General features: G+C 45.8%; 2 protein-coding genes across 12 annotated transcripts in view; both read left to right on the forward strand.

Moving 5' to 3' along the window:
* Positions 1-25,500, forward strand: part of LOC135915994 (protein O-mannosyl-transferase Tmtc3-like) — a 953,411-nt gene that overhangs the window by 898,681 nt on the left and 29,230 nt on the right. For all 11 annotated transcript variants that reach the window (XM_065449184.2, XM_065449185.2, XM_070530822.1 and 8 more), the window contains 8 exons: positions 11,035-11,287; positions 12,440-12,591; positions 13,634-13,717; positions 20,144-20,281; positions 21,461-21,554; positions 22,021-22,158; positions 23,485-23,567; positions 23,663-23,735. In XM_065449184.2, coding sequence (XP_065305256.1) covers positions 11,035-11,287; positions 12,440-12,591; positions 13,634-13,717; positions 20,144-20,281; positions 21,461-21,554; positions 22,021-22,158; positions 23,485-23,567; positions 23,663-23,735 — 1,015 coding nt within the window. The remainder of the gene's footprint in view (positions 1-11,034; positions 11,288-12,439; positions 12,592-13,633; positions 13,718-20,143; positions 20,282-21,460; positions 21,555-22,020; positions 22,159-23,484; positions 23,568-23,662; positions 23,736-25,500) is intronic.
* On the forward strand, positions 657-1,292 carry LOC135916003 (uncharacterized). Its single transcript, XM_065449205.2, has one exon. The coding sequence runs from the start codon at positions 657-659 to the stop codon at positions 1,290-1,292; it is 636 nt and encodes a 211-aa protein (XP_065305277.2).

Below are 25,500 nucleotides of genomic sequence, written 5' to 3' on the forward strand. Positions count from 1 at the left end.
CAAACTATAGACCTATATCCTTGACTAGTATTCCATGTAAATTACTTGAGCATATCATATCTTCCGCAGTTATGAAATATTTATCTGAATATAACTTTTTTTCTAACAATCAACATGGTTTTCAGAAAGGACGCTCTTGTGAAACACAGCTTTTTGAACTTATAACTGATCTTCATCAAGCTGTTCACGATTCCATAAAGATCGATGCCATATTTATTGACTTCAAGAAAGCATTCGACAAAGTTCCCCATCCTCGCTTAGTAATGAAACTTAGCCGGCTTAACATACATGGTAAAATTGTTAATTGGATCTCAATTTTTTTAACCAATCGCTACCAATTTGTTTCCGTAAATGATCACTTTTCCGCTTTAGCACAAGTTAAATCTGGCGTTCCTCAGGGATCCGTACTTGGCCCAATCTTATTCTTAATTTACATTAATGACATCAGTAACAACCTGACCTCAACAGTTCGATTGTTTGCAGATGACTGCGTTCTTTACAGACAAATTATCACCTCTGAAGACACTAATATTTTACAGGCCGACCTAAACAAAATTTCACTTTGGTGCGAGCAATGGCAAATGAAAATTAATGTTTCTAAATCAAAAACAATGACATTTACCAGAACCAGTAACGTTCACTTAAGTTCATATTTTATGAACAGCATATGCATAGAGAATGTGTCTACATTAAAATATTTGGGAGTCCATTTAACTTCTAACCTTACATGGAATGATCACATTGATGAAATAATTTCGAAAGCAAATAAAACACTTGGATTCATTAGGCGAGATTTGTATTTAGCAAATCAGTCAACTAAATTATTAGCTTACACAGCCCTAGTTCGCTCAAAGATTGAATACGCTTCCATAATATGGAATCCAAATCAGACTTACCTAATAAACAAGCTGGAATCTTTACAAAATAAAGCAGCACGCTTCATCACTAAAACATACTCTAGAACATCCAGCATCACGGCTATCAAAGAGTCCCTCCAATTACCGTCTCTAGAAACACGACGACTGTTAGCACTACTTTCCCACTTCCACAGATTGTATCATATCCCCTCATCCTTTACAGCATCCCATATCAGACCCCCACAAAAGATTTTCGCCCGCCTCGACCATCCCTTCAAAGTGCGTCCCATGTTTGCGCGTACAAATCTCCTGCGACAATCACCGCTCTTTCTAGCTATTCATCACTGGAATAAGCTGCCAAAAGAAATTGCTTCTATACGTGATCATGACTCATTTGTAAGTAATTTGAAGCGCAGTTTTACGCATGTTGGGTAAAAGCAGAATTTTATGCCTTTGACGCATTGTAAGTGTATCTACATGCTTTGTACGGAGTGTTGTTGTTGTTGGTTTTTTTTTTCAACAATGTATGCAATTCTCTCCTTTTTTTCTTTTTATATTTTCTTGTTGTATTCGGTGATCTTTACCACGTTGTTCTATATTGCCTTCCCCCCCCCTAATTGTGTTTGAAATAGCCTGTTGTTAACCCCCACCCCCCTATGTAATGCCCATAAGGGCCTTTGGGGTATCTGAATAAAATATATATATATATATATATATATATATATATATATATATATATATATATATATATATATATATGGTGAGCCGACGATGTCAGCTCAGTCTCACGCACGCAAGGGAATGGAAAGAGGGGAGGAAGCCGGCCGTCAACCCACCGGGGGAAGGGGGACGGGGGGCGTTGTACTCCGGCAGCACCGCGCGAGCCGTATCTTGAAAGTAATCTGCGTTAGGGGCAGAGTCTATGTGCACCGACGGCTCGTACCTGTGTGCGTGCTGCGTTCTAGCGGCTCAGTCTGCGTTGAAGCAATAGACAGCACGAAGGTCACTTCGCTCGCTGCTGCTGCCGCGCTTCCTCACGCCAGCGTTTTGACAGCGATTTTCCGCAGTTATCAAGTGTGATGTGTTCATGTCTGCCTGTGCGCGCGGGGAAGGGGGGGCGGGGAGGGGCGTTTTACTCCGGCAGCTGCTGCTGCGTATATGGCGCGGCCGCGCTAGCCCTATCTTGAAAGCGATCTGCGATGCGGACCGTCTAGGCATCTGGGCACACCGATGGCCGACAGCTTCGTGTGCTTTATAGCACGAATACGCTTGCGCGTCACCGGCATTGACGAAGTGAAACGTCACTGTAACTTTGTTGTTTTTTTTTTGGGGGGGGGGGGCATTAAAGAGATACTTTCGTGATCCACAGTGTTCATTACTGTGTTCACCAACACTACAATATGGCAATGCCAATGCCAATGCCAATGTTCGAAATTATTTATAACATATTCTGTAGCTTCGTTCTTTCTAACTATAATTGAACTGCCAGTATAAACGGCATAATACGTAGCTTCGAGCTGTCATATTTAGCCCACCGTCCTAAAATCGCTCGTGTGCCTACAACACAAATTTCATCAGTTTCCTTTCGTGCCATTCATTAGTACCCTCAATGCCCGAAGGCATTACAGAGTCAATTAGTAGAATTGAGAAATACATTAAGTAATAAGAGGAAATTCCTGGTTATGGAATACTAGCTAATAATGCACGAAAGCGAACAATGTCTTACATCAAAGTGATTGATCCGGGAAAGTGATTCCAGTTCTCCGAAGTCTGTGGGATGAATGAGTAGAGTCAAACCATTGTTCAACATGTCTTAATACCTACCCTTTTACTGTGTTTGATGCGCGAAGAAATATACAGGGCGGAAAAATTAGATCAAGGCTGAACTGTGGGATATGATAACGGATAGCGCTGTCGGAGCAAGTTGGAAATTTTGTTTAGAAATACAAGCATGCGATTGGCTTTAGATACCATCGAGTCAACATGCAGTTTTGAAGTAAGGCTGATAGTGATGTGAACTCCGAGGTATTTATAGGGAGTTACAGAATTTAGTGAAATCCCGTGGAGGAATAAGTAGGACATTGGAATCGACTGTGATAAATTTTCATTGATTTACATTTGGCTATGCTCAATTCCATATTCTGCAATTTGCACCAGGTAATGATATTACTAAGGTCAGTTTGGAGATTAGTAGTATCAGTGTCGAAAAATTTTTTCGGTAAATCATGCAGTTTTCAGCAAGAAGACAAAGAGAATATTTCCTTAGGTCGATCAATATATATTAGAAATAGCAAGGGTTCTAGTACTGATCCCTGAGGTACACCTGATCTTACAGGCACTACAGGTGAGTTAGCATCTTTAACAGCGACGTACTGAGTTCTGTTAGTAAGGAAGGTTTCAATGCAGTGGAGCATTAATGGTTCAATGTTCAGACGGCTTAATTAAGTATTAGTAATTGATGATGAACTTGATCAAAACCTTTCGAGAAGTCCAAAAATATGCAGTCATTTAGGAACCCAGAGTCAAGGAATGTATGCAAGCCACTAGTAAATCTAACCAGTTGGGTCTCACATGAAAGATATTTCCGAAGACCCTGTTGACTACGGTGAAATAAGTTAGTTGAACTAAGGTGTATGTTGTTAAATGGGTGAAAATGATGTGCTCAAATATTTTACGTGGCACAGACGTAAGTGATATTGACAATAGTTACATGGATTATACGTGTCGCCAGACTTGTGAAGCGGAACCACCTTGCCTGTTTTCCAATCTTGTGACATTTGCCTGTCATGAATTAATCTAAGAAAAATGCAATAGACAAAAATGGAAGAAACATGTTCAGTGTTTTGAAGAAACTTCGAATTAGTTCCATCGGTGCCGCACGAGGATGATTGTTTTATATTTCGAATGGTTTTACCTGTATCACAAGGGTCAAAAATGACGGTATCTATTGGAAAGTAGATTGTACTAGAGTAAGATGGAAGATCGGATATTACAGAATCGGTAAACGAAAATGCGAATGTGTCTTTAAGTAAAGAGGTGGAGAGGTGTCTAGGAACTGCTTCACCTGATTGGTTAATTAGGGATATAGTTATCTTGTCGCGAACCGAGGAGCGGTAGTGGAGCGTCAGAACCAGAGGACGAGCGTAGCAGGTGCTTAGAACGTCCGTGCCGTGCTTGCACCGCCAGCACGCGCCGGCCAATTTTATTTTCGTCGTCTTTTGCAGTGCCGACCTTTTGGGTCCGCACAACGGCGTCGGTGGGCGCTACACTCTCATTCTTGTTCTTAACGATATTCCTCGAACGTTTCGGGTTGCATATCATATTGACCGCATATAAAGACGGGGACAGCGGAAGAGAACACAAAAACGACACGGGCGGTCAATATGATATGCAGTAAACACAAACTAGGCCGAACTGAAGCTCTTCTGTTTCGGGTTGGCTTTGTCAATTTCGGCAATGTGAAATTTAGGAAAGTAAATTTGGCTTCCTTAAGCGCGGGAACGTAAGGATTTGCCGCCGTTCTCATTCATTCGCGCATGCGGACCTTATAGCTGTGCGAAAGAGGCGCCCTTTTTGTTAGTTAATCGTTTCAAGTATCGGTTGTACCAGGTGGCGTTGGAAGAATGAGACGGTTTTTAGTGGACTGTGTTTGCTGATAAGATGCAATGCTTTATTCCTGAATAGGTTCCCCATATGGTCAATCGTCAGGTTAGTTGAGACTGACAAAAAATCATCAAGAAAGGTAGTAAGTTCAGTGTTAATGCCACCATAATTACATTTGCTACAATCCCTGATACGCTTTGTGATTCTGCCTTTTCACGTTGATGGAATGCAAAGGCTTAGGTGCAGGACATCATCGTTATTAAATCAAGAATGTGAGTTATAGGTGCGACAATCTCAGGGGATGACGTCAGTATCAAATCGAGTAATGACGAAGATCTTTGTGTTACACGTGTTGGTTGGAAATTTGACAAGTTGCAATAGTGCGAAGTCACAGCAGTTATTTAGAAAAGAAGTAGCTTCAGCAGATGCTGGTTCAGAAAAGAGACTACTATAGTGTTGTCACTACAAGGATGGAAAACTAAAATCACTCAGTAACAAAATTGGTATGCCTGGAAACTGCAAAAATATCTGTTTCAAACAGTCATGACGCTTTTCAGGAAAATCGCTGCTACTGTTCGGCGGCCGGTAACACGCTCCAAAAATGAATTTCTATATTTAACAGTCACACAACACCATATTATTTCTAAGTTCGAACAAATAGGGACTACAAGATATTGAAATGATTCACAAACCACAATTCAAACACCACCACCCGATCTACCGCTACGATCGCAACGAAACAGTGTATTTTTTTGTGACATTGGAATAACTCAGACCTTAGACGTAATAATTCTGCGGGAACCTGCAAGGTAGATAGAAGTAATTAATAAAGGTAAAAATGAGACATCCGCCCAAAAGTAGCTAAGTGCTACAAAGGAAACCCATACGGGTTCCTCGAAAGAAGAGCTTCGCAGTCGAGAAAGAAAGAAGCTTCGACTGCGAAGCTTTTCTTTCGAGGAGCCCGTATGGGTTTCCTTTGCAGCACTTAGCTACGTTTGGGTGAATGTCTCATTTTCCCTTTATTAACTCATACCTTAGTATATCGTCGGAAAGCCAAGTTTATGTTAGCACAATAATGTCCGCATTATAATCGTCTATTGGTCTGATTTTTTGATAAGTTGTCAGGGCTGCCAAAGAAAAGCAAGTTATCGCGACGTGCGCGGTCTTCTGCGTCGTCAAGGCGATTGCGAAGCGCTAAGACTTCATCTCATCATCACCAGGATGGCTCCTGCTGCGCATGTACACCCTTGGCATTTTTTAACAATAGCACGCGAGCGTCGACGGTAAGGCGTCTCCGCGGCCTTGTAGTGGCCAGGGACGGCGGGATTGGCAACTTTACGTGCGGTCGTGCAAGGCGAACTCTAGTTGGAATGTGTGCTGCTGCACTGTTCGCTTCAGGAGTGCCCCTCACCGCTGCAAGGCCACTGACACATCGTGTGGTCGGCGCTCGCGTGTTATTGTTAAAAAATTGCAAGGGTGTACAGTCGCTCAGTTGTAGCCCTGCCGGCCCGTGTTTATAAACGTGACACATACCTCGATATAAACTTCAGTTGTGAGTCTGCGCCAGTTCCGTGTTCTTCTTTGCCTATGTCCTTGTCTGTTTAGCGCTGTTACTTTTCGAAACGTGAATTACCACCAACTCGCCCAAGTTTCCCTTCTAGTACTCACCTTCTACGTTTCCAAGTGTCTTGCGCGCGTCGGCCATCATTGTTTGCCAATTTTCAAAAGCAGCGGTCTGGCTTTCAATTGTTTGCAGACGCACTTGAGTGCCAGAGATGACGGTGGACAAAGACTGGTGTGCAAGTATAAGATCAGCGATTGCCTGGGGCATCCTAACGTGATTCGATCCTATTCGAACACAGCGCTTGCTAGTTTCTTTTACCAAGTTAAACAGCTCACGCATTACAGCTTTATCATCAGCACCGGGGCTTTGCTTGACATCACCACACATAATTAAAAATAAAGCATGTAATGACTAAAGAAGTGCTCCTGGGCATGCCAGCATAACAATGAACGGGTCGTCAGATTTGAAACAGAGAGGGTATACGTCATAATGACGACTAACCTACGCAATAAACAGGATCAAGCACGAGCCCGTCATCCTGCCAGTGCAATTCCATGCTCACTACTTATGAATTCCTCAGCTAACATTGTTGTAACTGTTGTCGTTGTCTGCGCTCTGTATGCTCACTTAGTTCCTGTCCACTGTCTTCCTGTCACGCTGCAGTTTTTTTTTTTTGAAATGAAAATAAAAGAAAAAGACGTAGTCACACTATGATGGTGACGGCTACTCCTTTTCTCATAGCAGAAACAACGATATAAAAAAATATGTTGGAAAACGAAAAAAAAAAGAAATATCACTGTAGTTAATTATGAGTTGTTATACTCGCCTCAAATCGAAGCTCATCATTATAACGCAGTCATTTTTACTATATACTACTGACACTATTGACTATTCCTTTGCTTGGAAATATCTTTCGCACTGGCTGCAACCGCAACCGTCTGCAGTCCCTCTTGGCCATCTTGTAATACTGAGCAAGTAAACAAGTATATGTATGAAATCCGAACGTGTAATCTCAAATATGTACATGTGTTCTATGGTAGGTGATGATCGATAGGGTTTTTATGGCAATGCGCCCCCCCCCCCCCCCCCGAAAAGCCTTCTCAAGTAGTTTGCGAGTTTCTTATTCTCAACTTCAATGCTTCTTGAGTCTATGTTTACAAAAGAATTTTCAGTTGACTCAGCAAACGGCAAATTCTCAATCGCTATCACAGCTCTCTTATGTGGCTTAAAAGTATTGCGTGAAATTTATTGATGTAGTGGAGCCCCAGACGGAGCGGACACCAATACGTGCAATATTATTATTTGATTACTGTCGCTGGGATCTCTTCACTTATATGTAGTTTGTTCTCGCAGGCAGTGTATACACCATATAAGGCAATGTGCGTTTTAAAGGAAGTCTTCAGCCTTTCGTAGACACAGAAAATATCCTTAGTTGAGCTTCCTGGAATGTATGTATTCCTTCGTCAAATGTCCCCAGAAACGATAATAGAGCCCGGTGGCGTTGGGCTGCTAAGCACGAGGTCGCGGGATCAAATCCCGGCCACGGCGGCCGCATTTCGATTGGAGCGAAATGCGAAAACACCCGTGTGCTTAGATATAGGTGCACGTTAAAGAAACCGTGGTGGTCCTAATTACCGGAGTGCCCCACTACGGCGTGCCTGATAATCATATCGGGGTTTTGGCACGTAAAACATAATTTTTTTTTATATATAACAGAGCTCGACTATGTCTTCATGCGCTACGCTGGCTACGCTCGGTACACAAGCGGCTGTTGTGCCATTACCACAAGCCCGGATACCGAATCTGCAAGATGCAGAATCTATCCTGCGAGCGCCCTAATTCTCCCTTTCCCGAGTCAAGATGCTGAGCCGTCAGGCAGCGGTGTCCTGCGGGAGAAGCATCGGCAGGCGACGTGTTTAGACGTGTCAGCGTGTGCCAGACAGCCCGGCGCCGCACCTCCTTTTGCATGGAGGTCTCCGCGCGCGCGAGCTTTGAACCGGGTGGCCAGCGCGGTCGCTGGTTGGACCCCTCGGACGACCGTCGTGTGCTGACTTTGTATTGGGCCGTTTGAGTGACAATGGTTCCTCGGGGATTATAAAAGCAGCGACGCGCTGCCTGAAAAACAGGATCCGCCGACCCACCGGGAGACAGTGTCGCTCCCGACTGGGGTGAGATGTGTCACGCGTTTTCGCCGGACGTCGCCGTGCGAGAACAGTCGCGTTTGTTGTGAGCACTCGGCCCCAGTGCCGACCCGTTCATGTCCTGTATGATAACCTGTATATAATGTATAAAGTCCCTTTTGTTATTCTCATCGACGCCAGGCTCGGAGTCTTCGCTACCAACGCTCTGTCACGAAACGGGTGACGAGCGCTACGGGACCACAAAGTCGTAATAGTGGTGCAGCGGTACAAGTTCGTAACACGGCGCAAGACTGCGCGCTGCCATAATCTCTAGGGGGACACCCGAATCATCACTGTATATTTCATCACATTTTCTTCGGCTGCATGATTACGGAAAGTATAGCCCGCAGCATAAGCTGCGGGCTATTGCAATTACCTGCCTTTCGTTTGATCCTTAACTCTGGTCTGGTGTTTGAGCAACCAGAACTTCCTTCGACTGAGCCGAAACAACCTAGGGAGCGAGGATGGAGAGCAGACGCAAAAAAAAAAGAGAGAAAGCGAAGCCCGCATCTGCGCTTATTGAGTTGAGTAGAGGTCTTGTGTGCGTTGACTGTTCTTTCCTTTCAAGAAATCGTTAAGTCAAATGCACAAGCACTATTACATTCTGCCTTTTGAGCCACTTATCTTGTCTCGGTGTTGTTTTTTTCTTATTTCTTGTATTGCTTCAGTGGTAAACTGATGACTTTTTGTTTCTACGGCGTCAAATAAATGAGCCGAGCTGTTTTACCATCACACCAAACGTCAGTAAAGGTAAAGCGCGCACAGAAGCAACGCGTGCAACAAAAACGAAGCGAAAGTCGAAGAACCCGTCTAAAGTTCAATAATGTTGAGCTGCGATTTTTTCTATTGCAAAATTCGTCTGGCGTTTACGCATTAGTCGAGTAGCGAATGGGCGAGTAGAGCTGCAGACATTTCCTTAGCTTTACTTTTGCGACATTTATAGCCACAGGCCAGATAAGATTATATTTATCTATATATTCACTACGAAGTTATTGAATCCGGCAAAATAATGCAAAAAAAAACATACGGTTGCCCACGTGTATAGCAATATTCATCTGCAAAAAGGTGAAGGACCAATTAAATGAACTGATTAGCGTGACTCAACTGCATCAGCCTCTACGATGTAGTTGCATAAGTGCTGCGCTGCGATCAGGCCCGTGACATCGCGCTAAAAGGCACTAGGGGTGCGATCGCGCAAACAGCTCGCTTTTCCGTTCGTTCGGTCTGGCTGCGACGTCACAAAGTAGGCCGTCCGCAAGATTTGTGAGAACGGGAGGGAGAGCACAGCCAATAAACGAGCGAGCCCAGCCCCGGAAGTTTGCGTCACCAGTTTGAGCTTCGATCGGGGACGATACATTAAGTGCAGAATGTTTGCGATGCTTTAATAATTAAACACGTAATATAAGAAAAAGATTCTTACTGTTGCAACATATAATCTGCCTCGGAAATCTCATGCGAGAGCAGAAAACTAATTTAAGCGGCATATATTTTGGTTTAGTCCGCTAGGTGGTATCGCACACGTCAAAACAAATTGGCGGGAGCGCGCAGTTCAATTGCAAAATCGCTGTTCGTCAGTTGCCAAAATGTCGTCGCACAAGAATGTCAAGCTTGGCCCTCACGTGTCGCCACACCAACGTGAACTGTTGGTGGCGTTTATGGAGCGCCATCCCTATCTTGTGCGGGCGTCGTGTGCACTCACACCGGAGTGCACGGTGGAGCGGAGGCGGCAGCTTTGGAGTGAGCTCGCCGCCCTGCTGAACACTGAGGGCCCGGCCGCCAAGACAGCCGAACAGTGGCAGGTCTTTTGGCCACCGATGGCGTCTTCCAGTTGCTCGCAGAGCCAGCGCACAGTGCGCTTCGAGAGCCTGAAGTGGTCGCGGAACTCTTCCTCGGTAAGCTCGTCAAATGCGTCCCGAAAGATGCGTTGCCGAGGCTGCCCGAGCGACTCCAAAAGCGCGATAATAGGAGCGGCCATCGCGACTCGTGAGCACCAAACAAACCGCCGAACAATGAACGCGATTCTCTGAGCACAACGTGAAACGGCGAGCATTCTCGACAAATGCACTCGGATCAATCAAAATTAAAACAGCACTATTTATATTTATCACAGCGCAGGCGCAGCATTTAATTTCACTGTGATCACAGTTGTTTTCAATAATTAACATCGCTAACGTTCGGCGATGGCGGATCGCGTTTTAATCTCGAAAAACTCGACCCCCGCCAGGGCCAGCCATGTTCGGCGAGCGACGACATTATGAGCAGACGACAGGCGCATCGTCTGCTACTAGCGCTGCTATGGCAACGGCCATTCATTCTTCGAAGCGAATGCCCTTGTCGACCGTTCCACGAAAGCGGCCGTTTCCCCTCGCTTTTGGAATGATTGACAGGAGTGTGACGTAAACGCATTTTGTGGTCCCGCCCCGGCGCAATGGCCGCCGTGACGAAACGCGCGGGCGCCAACGAATCACGAGAGGGCAAGCGAGAGAACGGAAAAGCGAGCTGTTTGCGCGATCGCACCGTAGGTTTCAGGTCGAATTCTAGGCTTAAGGCGTTAATTCACTGACAGCAAAAGGCAGAAGGCGCTTGCTGAAATTGATTATGCACACTAAACCCTGCTGTCAACGCGGAAACATTATCAACAAAAATTAACGTGTTGTTCTGAAAGGCTCCAAACGGAAAATTCAAACTATTCAAATCGTTACACGAAGGCTTCGAATGTTTGTCCAACTTTAAGGCGAATATGTATATATATCGATATATGCCAATTAGAACGTCCAACGACTGCTTATATATATATGAAAGAAAAACGTATTTGTGTATACTTTTGCAGCTTCGACAACCCGGCATCAGTTGCCCCGTCGCCGTCACGCCAGCTGACCTACAACTATCTGACAGCGTTGAACGCCTGGCTCCTAGTCTTCCCTAGTGATCTCTGCTGTGATTGGACAATGGGAACAGTGCCGCTAGTGACGTCGCTGGCGGACGTGCGGAACCTTGGAACGATCGCCCTTTACCTTTTCTTAGCGATGGCTACCAGGGCAGCGCTCCGAGCCGACGAGCAACACCGAAAGCCATTGCTTATGGTGAGACCATTGTTAGAGCGGGCACGGGCGAAAATGACGCGGAGCGTAGGAAATTTGTTTGCTCGAAATTTAAGTTTGAAATAGATTATAACCATTCTCGTCTGAGGCTAAGTGCCATGGACCCGTATATACGTTAAAATGTAAGGGACGAGAGGCACATAACTAGAAACGAATCCAGTGTAGCCTCTGGGGGGGCGCGGCGGCTTTCTGTAGGCTCAATACTGTCAACCTGACCTGTACGTTCAATGCTGTCTCGAGAGAAGGGGGGGTGCGCTTTGGTAAGATGTGCTGGGGCAAACGTTCTGTGCACCGGATCCCTGAATCTTCCAGAGCACAGAAGGTTTAACTCCCCCACCAGCACATCTTACCGAAGCAACTTCTTTTGCAAACATTGCGCATCGACAAGATATTTGCGCTGTAAATTATAGAAGACGGATTACTAATAAATGGTGCGGGCTCACCATGTTCGTAATTGGACTTACACTCTTGGTGACCGTTCGTACCTATCTCCGCACTTGCATTATACCGGCGCACGCCCATTCAGGTGCATACGGAGTCTTGCAGGCCATGTACGGGCATTCAGTGCTTGCCCTGACGGACGCGACAGCGTGTAACGCAGCGTAAACCTCCGAAACTGGCACTCTTATGTTCATGTCGCGATTTGATAATTCACAGAAAACCGCGGAAGCACGCCGGAAAGCTCTGTTCTCACATTATGTAGATCTTTGTCAGACATCAAACAATGCCCATTGCCAATTACAGGGATCACGTCTCATACGGTCAGATCATGCACTGCGTTACTGATGTGACGTCGAACTACTCCGCTCAAGGTAGAGCTAGCGATGGTAGATAACGTAAGCGTTTATTCATTGTACGGAGCAGATATACGAACCACAATATCCAGCTTATCCAGCACTTCTGCATATCTTGTACCTCGAGCTATGGAAGCAATGTGTGATATAATTTGCTGTAAGGCGAATATAACTTGCTCCGGTAATTGTGTAATCTCGAAGAAACCCTCGATAGGCTGACGAAGGACGTCGTCCTGTGCATCGTTCGCCGTAGCACTGTTAGTTCGTAACCACTTGACCCTCTGCCGCGAATATATGCGTCTGTTTGGTACCATTTCTGCAATCTGTCACTATCGTGCAGGGACTGTCCTTGGCTTGCATACCGTACCTACCTGCGTCCAATCTCCTGCATCCTGTGGGCTTCGTTATCGCTGAGCGGGTGCTCTACCTGCCAAGCCTAGGTTTCTGTCTCCTGGTGGCACAGGGTTTCAGCCTCCTCTGGCAGCAGCACAGGTGAGCGATTCGACCCTGTGAGTAAATAAGGATAATAATAATATTATTATGAATAATTAATTAATAATGATAATAGTAATTATTATTATTATTATTATTATTGTTATTATTATTATTATTATTATTATTATTATTATTATTATTATTATTATTATTATTATTATTATTATTATTATTATTATTATTATTATTATTATTATTATTATTGTTGTTGTTGTTTTATTTCTAAGGCTCTATTATCCCATTACGCTTGATCTACGTATGTTGCCTTACAGAGAGTCCTTATTGCAATATGGCGCCTCATATTGGTATAAGGTGTTCTCCTAGAAAATTTAAGTATTTATGCGATATCTGAAAGGAGCGTATGTTGCGAAAGTATGTTAAACGATTCACTGAGGTGCTCTTTGCGCCTTTTTTGACCAGGACATTTTATAGCAACGCGCAAACTAACACCAAACACTAGTCAAGCAGTGTATATATTTTATCACACGCCTGCTTTTTCCATGCACTGTGTCATTTTTTTTTTAATTTTCTGACTGAATGTTTAATATTAAAAGAATGATCCATGATTAAATTTGTGCGTGTACAAGGGCGACATCAATCGGAGAAAAAGCGAGATGTTGTGCCCAAATTTGCTTGTAAACTTATTGCAATATTCACGGTCATACGTGTATCTGAACAGCGTTGTGCAATGGTAAAAGACCTGATCTGAAACGGTCTTTCATCCGCCGTGGTGGCTTAGTGGTTGTGGTGTTGCACTGCTAAGCATGAGGTCGCGGGATCAAATCTCGGCCGCGGCGGCCGCATTTCGAGGGGGGCGAAATGCAAACACGCTCGTGCCCCATGCATTGGGGGCACGTCAAAGATCCCCTGGAGGTCAAAATCAGTACGGAGTCCCCCGCTACGACGTACCTCATAACCAAATCGTGGTTTTGGCACGTAAAACCCAAGAATGCATTCATTCAAACGGTCTTTCCTTCAGCGAACGTTCTATGCTGGATATTATAAACAGAAATGATTATCTCATTCCTGTGTATTACAGGTTTCATGGAGCTTGGCTTAAAGTGGGCGTCACCATATTGCTCCTTACCCACTTCACGAAAACGTTTCTTCGTAACTATGACTGGTAAGTTATCACTGCGATTGATATATGACAGTTTGGTGGTTACGAATTCCTGTGTGTTTGTGTGTTCTATAAAACAATTTTCCTTGTGTTCTGTGATAGAACATTCATTGGGCAAGGGAACGGGATGCCTTAGTCAATTCTTTGTTCTACCATGCGTTATCTGTACTACGTACAAGCCTCCGTTGTCGAAGTACCTCTTTGAAAACCTTATGTTGCCTTGAGTTGATTCACTTAATGGTATTGTGATGATTTTCTCGCTTTATCTGTTAAAGTTATGAAACATTGCTATATATTTTAATTAGCCGTAGGCTAATCATCTGGCGGCAGTCCCCGCACGGTTCCGTCTATACTGCTTTAACTAGATACGGGAACTAAACTCAATTAAAATACAAACGCACTTTCGGCTATGATATGTGGAAAAGTCATGGTTGTTTTTGCAGAAACAAAGACTGTGCAGATACAACGGACATGTAATATATGTGAAACGAAGCTTTGGTGAAGCGGTCTAAATGCTTTAAGTCTAGCGGCGATGCGTACAATTGTGTTTAGTTTCATCCTATGTGCAACGTGTTATGGCATGCAATGTTTATGTTTCTCTACCAGAAAGGTCACAACTTTAATGCAATGCCATTTTTATGCTTATGCACTATACTACTCATGCCAAAATACAAACGAAAGATCAGGGGCGCTATAACGTAAAGCTATTCCAAACTTTTCTATTCCAATTCCGCAATCAGCCCTCCACGGTTGGTCAAAACATTTTGCGGCCACCCCTTTTTCACAATTAGCGCTGTGCTATAGGTCAAAAGTTTTCGGGCCACGCCTACTTCGTCTGTCTGTCACGCGACGTCACAAAACCGCGAAAACTCGCCGCCTCAAACTAACGTGTACGTGTTAAAGATGCATCAATTTGACGAACAAAACTGATTTCTTTCCAAATAGCCGGAGACTGTCCCGTTTCGAAAGACGTAAAAAATGGCTGCCGTCCAATCGTTCTGGCACTGGCTACTCGGAGCTGCCGAGGAGCATGGACTTATTTGCGCGTAATACAAATTTTTTGCGTGGCAGAATAACGTTATCAATCCATTTCAGCACGTATACGACATCGCTCTGCCTACTCTTATTTGCTGAGGATCCCTCTTAGCGCCATTTTTAACCTTCCGTTGCACGCCCCTGCGATTTTCGACCCAGCCACCACAAGCTAAGTAAGGGGAAGCGGACCAATCGCAGTCGTCAACACCAACCTTTATTACCCAGTTATCTACTTTCACTGAGCTGGCTCGGCCCCCTCGAAACCCTCTCTACTTCAGCGTGCTCTTCGCTACTTGTTAGCCAATTAGATAAGAAAAACCGCGCAATGTAGGCAGTGCTATTCGCTTTCAAAGCAAACAAAAGCGATCTCCTACAAACGAAGAGCGCGTTTGATTGGGCTGTTCAAACAATGCTGCTGGTTACCGCCAGATGCCTGCGTCGGTGGCTACGTAATTTTCACGTCAGGAGATTGGAATAAAAGCAGATTGGGATAGTTTTACGTCATAGGGCCCGAGGAATGCGAGCTCTATACAAAGACATGTTACGAAGACAAAGGCGATCTATATGATGCTTGTCGAGGGAAGAATGGCGATAACAGGTGCATGCACAAAAAAGTACACAACACATATCTACATACATTCAAGGATTCTGTGCCTCTTGGGTCACGGTAGCACATTCCCATTGTGGAGGACTGGGCAAGAATGGGCAGACGCCCAGTGACACAAATACCCAATGACATATACACATACCGAATGACTAAATCAAGGAAAGTCGAGTAGATCGAAGAATCGTTGAAGATAACGTGCTATTTCATGAACAGGTCGGTGTATTTTAGAGATATCCATGAGTCGACATTATATGGTGAGGTTTTGTATAGGATTTTTTTTATTATTGGTATTGCGCAGAACAGACGCGCCCTTACTGTCCGTCTTAGTCGGTCAGCACACACGGGTTACATGCGCCTGTTTGCTGGTACTTGCGTACGGCGCTCATATAACCTCCGTATATACTTAGCAATAGCCACGCCAAGCCCGTAAGTTTAGGCAAAGAAAGCTTCGCTTAAAAACCCACCGCAGCGCGCCCAATGGCTGATGCGCTCCGCTGATGAACACGAATTCACGGGGTTAATTTTCTACCGCGGAAGCCGCTTTACGTTGGCTGCTCTATGCAGAAGCACTCATGTACCAAGCAATGTGTGCACGTTACAGAAATGCAGGCGGACAAAATTAAACGTACCGAAGTCTGGCGCGCCCACTACCGCATGCCTCATGGCCAGGCTGTGGCTTTGGCGCATGAAATTCCATAAGTTGTAATCAGTTATTTTTTATAAGAGTTGGTTGTTCGTACAAAATAAGTAATGGAACGCACATAAAAACGAAACACAATATACGAAAAGCCTAGAAGAAGAACATAGTGCACTCTCGTTACTGCATCACACACCTTGGAATATCTTGGCTTTTTTTTTTCATAATGTGATATCGTAGGTGTCCATGGTTTTTGTTTACCTCACGCTGAGCTGTGAAACTTCTACATTCTCCTCTTCATCGCTGAAAGTCTCTCGTCGCGAGAGGCGCGCTGCAGCTGCGGCAATTCTCACAGAAACCCGTGTGTGGCAGCCATATAGACGCCGGGAGGGCCCGAGTTAATTTACTTGCAGCGTGGCGATTCTTGTTTGTCGCAGGAAGTGCTCCATCTCCGACGCACTCAGGAATGTCTAATAAAGGTTTTGCGTAGACGCTTCTCTATACGCGAGGCACACAAAAAAAAAGGAATTCACAGCCGCTTTCGTCCTTTGCGATGAAACTCTCCATCTTGAGCGCACTCTAACCTGCCAGGAAACAAAGTGCGTTCTCAAACACGGGGACGCGCGAGAACAAGAGAGAGAAATTTAATACGAAGAACGAAGGAAACAACCCCGGGAATGGAAGGGACCCGTGATTTTATTCCGGCGTCACGCCAGCAAACAGAGCGTGTTCTTCCCTGCTTCCCCCCCTGCTTTTGAGCGGCACGATTCAACTAACTGTCCTGCTTCTTGGTCCACCTTCTCAACTCCGTCGCGCGACGCACACTCGATGTGGCCCGCCGTTTGCTCCCCGTCAGTTCTCCTCGTTCTTCGCCGCATTGCAGCCGCTCTCTTTAGGCCCGCCGCGACTTTCGTTCGCGTTACTAGCCGTCCCCGTTGAAAATTGGCCCCGGAGTTTGGTGGTGAACGGTGAGGAGGAGGGCTGTGCGCGTGCTTTGCGCTGCCCCAGGGCCAGGTGGCCGGACGAGCGGATCGCGCAGCCACTAGCGCTCACACAGCAGGCGCCGCCGCAGGGGCGAGCATGTGCCGAGCGAGCCGAGTGCGGTCGAGGCAAGAAGAGGGGCCGCAGAAATTATGCAAGCGCGGGGATCGATTTCACAAAATCGAAGGCCTCCGGTCCGGACAATCGATCATTGTCATCTTTCGCGGAATCCTGAGCATTTTGGAGCACACTTCCTTTTTCTTTTCCTCCGTCGGCCGCCGCCTTATATTTTCTTCATATAAACCTCGGGGCCGTCCCCTCACGCGCTCTCTGCTCTCCTACTTGCCTCTTCCTTCTTTCCGTTGTTTTCCGCCCTCCAGGCGGGTGGCGGCAGGCTTTGTTTAGACAGACAGGAATACATAAGCGCAAGACTCGCCGCCGCGTGAGGATCGGGATGAGGACCCACGCCGCAGAGCGCTCGAAACTTAGCAACATCAAGGCTTTCCGTGGCTCATCCTTTGGGCCTTTTATATTTCCTGCTGCATTTCCCGTGGAGAAGAGGGTTCCTGCTGGTGCTTCCGCCGCCTGGCGTTTTATTATCATCGAGAGAATACTTTCCCCGCCGTCGTCTTCTGCGCTCTTTGTTTTAGTTGCCGCGGCGATTGTTCCTGTTGTCTCCTCGACTGCATCTCCTCTCCTCGCTTTCTTTTCATGCCGCCCAAAAATACATTTCTCGACAAGAGTTGATCGAGAGAGACAAAAATGAAAGGACAACCCATCATTAGATTTCATTTTTTTCCATTGCACTCCACCTTTTGTTTGTTTCTTGATCTCCCTTTCCCTGGAGAATAAAACAACCTGTCTCTAATGCACTCGCCTACCTGCTTTTTCTTTTTTTTTTCTTTTCTTTTTTTGCTCAGAATTTTCGCGGCCTGTGACATCGGTTGCATGGTTTCTTTTACGCCACCATTGGCCTTATTTTTTTTTTTCGTCCACGACGCAATTTATATCTGCTGTAGCACTTTCTCCAGGAAATGTAACAAAGGAAATAACTGCTTTAATCGAAGCTCAGATATGGCTCCTATTAACCCGTACGCTGTGCTACTGTTTTTCTTCGCGATACAGCAGCTCAAAAAGAACCCTAGGGTGCAAATATTCCAACTTGGAAACTGCTGATTTTTCTTGTTTCGCTGCAGCGTCGTATGATAATTTCTAAAAAGCAGCGAAGGTTGCCTGTATGAATTATCTTAATGTAACTTACTTTTTAAACAAGGCACAGAGACCAGATAAACACAGACCTTCGTTCAGGCATTAAAGGAGAGCGACATACACCACGTCTAGCAACTGTAACTACGATTTTATTGCACCGTTGCTACGGGGTTGTGCGGAACATTCCTGAGCCGTTTGCATTGAAGAGCGTTTTTTTTTTCATGTTTGCCCGCTCGGGGAAAGAAAACTTCGAAATCATGAGGTTATGCTCGTTGCGTTCAACGGGCACATTCTTTACGTGGTGCATATATTCATAATTTGTACTATAACAACTAAAAACTATGCGGTCTAGTGGTCGAATCGATAAGCAAATATTTGTTAGCTCGAATAGCACACTCATAGTTTTCGGATGCTAGCCTCCCCAGCTGCTGAAGCGTTGCCCTGCAGAGCACAAGGTCTTGGGTTTGACTTCCGGCCATAACGACCACATTTAGACGGACATGCAATGCAGAAACGCTCTCGTGTTTATATTTAGGTCCTCGTTAAAAAAATCATGGTGGTCAAGCCTAATCCGGAGCCCAACCTCTGTGCAAGTTCGGGAAATTAAATACCTCAATTTAATTTAATTTACCTTTCGAATATTGGGAAGTGATCATGCGAGTCACCAAATTTACAGATGTTCAACTGCTGGCTAGTAATCGCAGCTAGTTACTATATAAAATGTTTCCGATAACTATTTCCACCTAATGCGAGGTCGTCAGCGCAAACGTCACTCAGTAGCTCGCGACCTATCCAAAGACAAAGAAAGGCTGGGTAATTTGTCAGGCCCCTAAGGGCAAAAAGTATAATATGCGCTTGTTAGTGCATACTTGTTTTTTTCTGTGGTAATGCGTAAGTGGGCGTAAAAAAAAATACAATTTTAAAGATGTAACAAAACTTTAGTGATTCCTGCGGCTCTGAACCCATTTACGGCGAAAGCGGCACGCCGCTACAGCATAGACCACTATCTTCTCAAGAACAACTTCATCGCTATGCACACAATGTAACGTTTTCGACCGCTACAGTGTTGCCTGTTGCAGCCTCCGAATACATGCGCTCACGTTGCCACTCTGCTAGTCTGTGTGATGTGCCAAACGACGCAGAAATCATGAAGTACAAAAGCTCCGCCCTTGAGCATCTAGGATATGTAATCGGCATGCCGAAAATCCGCGATCTAGTAGGGTTTTTTTTTTTTCGCGAAATTGCAGCTCATGTATGAGACTTCTTTATGCTGAGCAGGGACTGCAGCCGGACTCGATGCACTGGTTGAACGCATGTGTGTGTTTACCTGAGTTTTAATCTACAGAAATGCTATCTCTGTAGCATATTGTTCTCATTTTTTGTTTTCTATGTATTAAAGAACGAAAAGCTGCTCGCTTTAGTGCAGCGGTTAGCACGTCTGGCTCTCAACTGCACATTACCGTGTAGGGGCACGACTTCTATCCGCGGTCCTGGGCAGCAATGTTTTGCTTCGCTTCGCCATATGGCACGGCTGCATCTGAGGAGGTGGCCCGATGACAACGACTGCTTGCCGACGAGTGTAACGGAAAGGACGAATGAACAGAACAAATACGGTGCCAAGATATTAACTTCTACCGCAGTAAAATACAGATAGATCATTTATTTACGCGTGTGACCTTCCCCATAAATTTAAAGGGCTTTTCCGATTTCCCAGTTTGGCTTGTTTTTATGCTCAAACGATACGCGTATTTTGTTTTTTCAAAATTGATTGGCATGAGCAAGTGAACTGGAATATCCGCGCTATCTCTGAAAACAAACTTCTTTTCATCACTATAATCTTGCAAAGTCAAGCTTCACTATAGACCAACCAAGGGAGCTTTATGAATGTCTAAAAAGCAGGTTTTGTCATAGGAGAGGGGTACGGCTCCAGTGCTCTCCTAATTAGTCATTTTTATCCCAGGTCGTCCGAACAAGCCTTGTACCAGTCTGCGCTTCGTGTGAATCCAAGGAACGCAAAAATGTTGAACAATCTCGGACAAGTCTTGGAAGCGTCCGGAGCATTCGAAGAAGCGCACTCTCACTTCACTCGGGCTATCAGGTAACCTTGGCTAGCACGATTCTGTTAAGCTTTCCCGTCCTTCACCGGGTGCAACCGTGTCACCCCGCGTCTTCTTAAAAAAAAAGCAAATTCACGCAAATACACACTACTTGACCGCGTGAAGCACTGTACTAGGTCTCGCACAGGTGTTTTGAAAATAGGTTTCTGTGTATGCACTTGACACATTATCTTGTGCTGACATGTTGGACAGCCCTTGTAGGGCGTGGGGTGGCCGTGGTATGAGGGAGGGGTGGTAAGCGCGTTCAGCGGCATTTCACGTCTGTTTCATTTGCAAAAGAACGAGCATTAAACATTGGCTCTGACACAAAGGGCCGTGAAACGCCGCAAAGCTGTCTTCTCGGATTCGTTGTTCACCACAACAATGCTTCTATGGACACGGAGCAGCAAGTTGTGTTCTTTTCTATGACTGATTCGAGTCACGATTAAGCACAGTGACCAGCAATAGGCCTCGCCCCTAACTGTAGACGCACACATGCGTCGCATTTCAGCAGCGTTAAAGGGGCGTTAAAGAAAAAAATGAACTTTAGCTTGGCTGCTACGACGCATTTCTGGAATAAAAATTAGGATACCTTTACGGGAGTGGAGGCTGGTATGCAAGAAGCGACGCAAAACTGAATCTCGTGCGGGTCGATACAACTGCGAAATTTCCGTGTCTGTGTTGTCAGGCACGCACACGCTAGCACACATACACGTACTCTCAAGTGCGTGTATCATCATCATCATCATCATCATCATCATCATCATCGACGCCATCGTTTGGGCGAGAAATACAGAAAGTGCGGGCTTTCGGCGAGAAATACAGAAAATGCGGGGATTTCATTCACCGCCGTCCTTGTTTTTGTACGTCACATTTCCCCGCAGATAAAATGCAAGAGAAAGTTCCATAATATGGCACGTTAACCCGATTTAGTGCTTTGTTATAGGGTCCCGTTAAAACAGCCATATTTTAAAATAGAACTGGGCCATTCCGCGCAAAAACGTACGCTGTGCGTGCACCTTACTCGCTCACTTTCACTCACGTATTGAGTAAGTTAAGTCACGTGGTGCTAGAATTTCCGTAAAGACAGCGAATGCAACATCGTTTTAATTATGACGCAGAACAACAGATTTCGGCTTAAAGATAAATAATTTATACTACGTGGCATGATTTCGTTTCAGGGCTGAGCCTGATGACATTCGAGGCCACCTTAATTTGGGCAGGCTTTTGACAACTATGCGCCACTACGAAAAAGCTGAAGCCGCTTTCGTGAAGGTAAGAACTGGCTGCACTTTTAAGGGTTCGCTGGCACTTTGCGTCAGCAAAGCCTCTCTTAACGAGGTAAAAGTTTGGCGCTACAGCGTGCTTCGTGGTTGAATACAAGATTGAACGAATACTTCTTTCATATGCATTCATTCTCTTACAGCTTTAACTTCGCACAGCATCAACACGGGTAGGCAGAAATTAGCCAAACAAATGCTGCACGACTACACGTAAAGATAGCTTGCCTAACCCTTAAAAAGAAAAAAAAAACGTGCGATACCAACCCGAGGGGCAAACATTAGAGAAATCTCAAGTTTCTGCCTGTCATTTTGCTTTTTCCTTGTCACGCCTGTATTGCTGCTTTCGTCTATTTTGCCCTTTCGCGTCGCGTCCCCTGGGGGGCTGTGCGATAATTGTCGTCCGTTTCGCTGTAATTCTTGCGGGCGCGCTGGAACTTTTGGCTTTGCCTTTTGTCTAGGCCTTGAGCCTCCTGCCAAAGCCCGAGTCCAGCCAATCCCCTAGCCTTGTGCGGGTCACTTCGAGCCACCTTCAAGTGTACCTCGACTTTGCGTTCTTGATAGCGCAAAATAGCAGTCGGATGGATGAAGCCGACAAGGTAAGGACGCGCAAATTACGAAACATATCAAGTTGTCTCAATTTTTCAAAACCTTCTGTTCCCGGCTGAATTGTTTCAATAAAGAAAAAAACGCGTACTTGTAAATTAATTCTGCTAATGGTAGGAACTTATTCTCATTTTTTTTATTCTGTGAGTCACATGAAATGCCGCTGTGAAATATTCTTTGAACATATTTTCTTACGAAATATGTAGGTGTTTATCAAAGTCAATATTTTGTTCAAGTAACGATTATTTAAGTATTTGGGATATATGGTTTGCAAGTCTTCGGTGATTTTATTGCGCTAGCAATTATATGAACGCATGGACACTCCAGGCGAACTTTTGCCGTCGCCGTCGCCGTGATCTTTCGTTTAAACTACAAGTACGATAATAATTAGCAGGCCGTGCGCCGTGTGCTGCGGGTGCGCGGGAAAGTGTACGAGGGTGAGCCGAGAAGGATGGGGGCTTTATGCGCGCTGTCTTCCCGGGCGCAAGGTGTCGGAGGTCACATGATGAAGCCTGCCATAGGAGAGGAAAGCAGGCGTCCCCTCCTCTAGTTTGGCCGTGGCTGTGCATGGCTGTCCCAAGGAGGTTTAAAAGAAAGCTTTAAAATTTTTGTTAAACCTCACTGGGCTGTCCTCGCGGCCGAGTGCATTCGCGGCCCGCGCGCCGTATCTCGGAGATCGTGTGCGGCGTGTACTGAGATGGCTGGTGGCTTAATGCGCGCTGTCTTCTCGAGCGCCTAGCGCTGGGGGTCGCGAAATATAAATTTCGGGGACGCGGCGAGACGAGTGGGTAGCACGAAGCCTTCTCTCCCCGTAGCCGGCGTTCTTCATCACGCCAACGTCGTGACAGCGAGTGCTTCCGCTCATCTAGGGAGATTTGTTCGTGTTTGTCTGTGAACGGGTGACACTATGCTTGTTAATTCTATTAGTAAGCGAACGCTTACTGCAATTTATGTGGCCGATTATACCAAGAACCTTACTTCGAGCATTGTCTTGTACTTTGCTATCGCTATCAGTGCTTCGACTTTCGGGAAAAACTACGGCATCTTTTTTTTATTTCGCTCTTTCTCAGCCGTGTAATTTCTTTAATGCCTGTATTTGGGCATCTTAGTGCAGTGCGCATGGTGCACGCTTGTTAGCCCTTGTGGAGTAAGCGTAATTATAACTCCATGAAAGATATACATCGATAAACTACTTTTCACATTGTATCACTCGTCTGATTCCTATATTTTAGGTCTTTCGTGAGGTCTGGCTTGTTCCTGCGTTGTTCATCAGCCCCTGAGCAACACTCCGTACTTATTATATATGCGCTTTCTTGCAGCTGTATCAGGAGGCAATCAGCCTCCGCTCAGACTTCACTGATGCGTACCTAAACAGAGGAGATTTCTTGCTTCGCATGAACAGGTAAGATTTAAGAGCAAGTAACCGGCTTTTATCTCCATCACGCCATTCCAGAGTGCATCTCGATACATTCTCGCTTCTTAACCTTTATTTTTCAGGACAAAGGAAGCAGAGGCTATGTACGAGAGGGCTTTAGAACTAGATGAGAACAATCCAGACTTGTACTACAACGTAAGTGCTCCAGGCGAAATCATTTCATAACGCGGCTTCTTGTCTCGGATTTTTAACCTGCTTTCGTGCTTCAGTGCTTGGCCTCCATCGTCTCGAGAGCATGCATTCGACGGCGCACAAAGGTCGAAGGATGAGCGAGTTGGCATGAATAGAAAGAGACGGAACCGGCGCGCACCCCACAATTGCGTGCTGGTCTTGTGTCTTCAATGCCGTTTGCTTTTTTTGTATTCATTTACTCCTGGAAGAAAAAATAATCTTCTTAAACCAGAGCACGCAAATTGCAATCTATGTTAAACACAGTCACGCTGGATTAAGCCCGGGCATGTCGTATTATTATCGAAGTTGTTTTTCTATTTCAAAGTACAAATTCTCTTCCGTGCAAAAAATAGGTTTAGTGCGATGACGCAAGATCTGTCTTCGGTTCTGTAATGCATTTCAAGACGTTCATCCAGTGCAACGATTCCGATGAAAGATGGCATCGCTCTCTATTCAATGACAGAGAGAGAGAGAGAATGAAACTTTTATTTGAAGTGGTGACTTGTCAGTCGAGGTGGGAGGGTCCCTTATACCAGGAACCCTCTGGCTTGGATCGCCCTTCGGGCCCGGGCGACTAGTTCGCGCTGGTCGACCAGGTCCGACTTGGATATCGCAGCCTCCCACGTTTCAGCGAGGAGGTTTGGATCTGCGTCTGCTGCTATTAGTTGTGTCGCTGTGATGCTTGCTCGGGTGTTCTTGCATTGCAGGAGGAGGTGCGCCAGGGTGTCAGGCACGTTGCAGTGTGGACAGGTGTAGCTGTATAGCGTTGGGTGGAAATGATGCAGCAGGAGTCTGTGGGTAAAGGTATTGCTCTGGAGTCGCCTGTAGTCGGTGCCTTCGTTTCTTGTTAGTTTGGGATGTGGTGGAGGGTACACCCTGCGTCCAAGCCGATAGTGTTGTAGTAGTGCTTGGTAAGTTAACGGTATTGTTTCCGTTTCCTCCGCTGATTTGTGTGGGTGGGACCTTTCTAGAATACCGTGTGGGGAAGCCCGGTTGACGCTTGCGCGGGCCGCGGTGTGTGCCGCTTCATTCCCCTCGAGTCCCTCGTGTCCCGGAACCCACATGATGCAGGTGTAGGGGGGAGGAGTATCGCCACGTTTCAGTAAGCTGATCGCTTTGGTGGAGACCCTGCCTTTCATGTAGTTGCGCGCCGCTGTTTGAGAGTCGGTGAAGACCACTATGGCATCCTCGCTTGTATGGGTGGCGAGTGCTATAGCGGCCTCCTCAGCTGTGTCCGCGCGTTTGGCGAGAATTGTCGCCAACGCCAGTGTCGTCCCCTGTAGTCTGTGACGCTGATGGCGAAGGCGTTTCGGCCCGGATACTTGGCTGCGTCCACGTAGCGAGCCTGCGGGTCGTTACGGTGCTTGTGTCTGATGGCGTTTACCCTGGCGAGCCGTCTGCCTCGATGGTGTTCTGGATGCATGTTCCGAGGGATCTGAAGAACTTGCAAACATTCTCGCAGCTTCGATGTGATGTTTTCCTTACGTTCGCCATCGTGTTCTATGTTGGTTACGTATCCTGTGCGTCGGAGGACTGCTCGGCCTGTGGTTGTGAGCTTGAGTCTCTCGGTCTGGTTGATGAGGTGCGCTTCCGCGAGTTCTTCCCAAGAGTTGTGAACTCCCATGCGAAGCAATCGGTCAGTGGAGGCGGTTGTCGGTAGCCCTAGGGCGAGCTTCGTGGCCTTTCGTATGAGAAGGTTTAGCTTTTGTTTCTCGGCTGTCTTCAGGTT

This window comes from Dermacentor albipictus, chromosome 1 (genome assembly GCF_038994185.2).
Source record: "Dermacentor albipictus isolate Rhodes 1998 colony chromosome 1, USDA_Dalb.pri_finalv2, whole genome shotgun sequence".
Lineage (NCBI taxonomy): Eukaryota > Metazoa > Arthropoda > Arachnida > Ixodida > Ixodidae > Dermacentor > Dermacentor albipictus.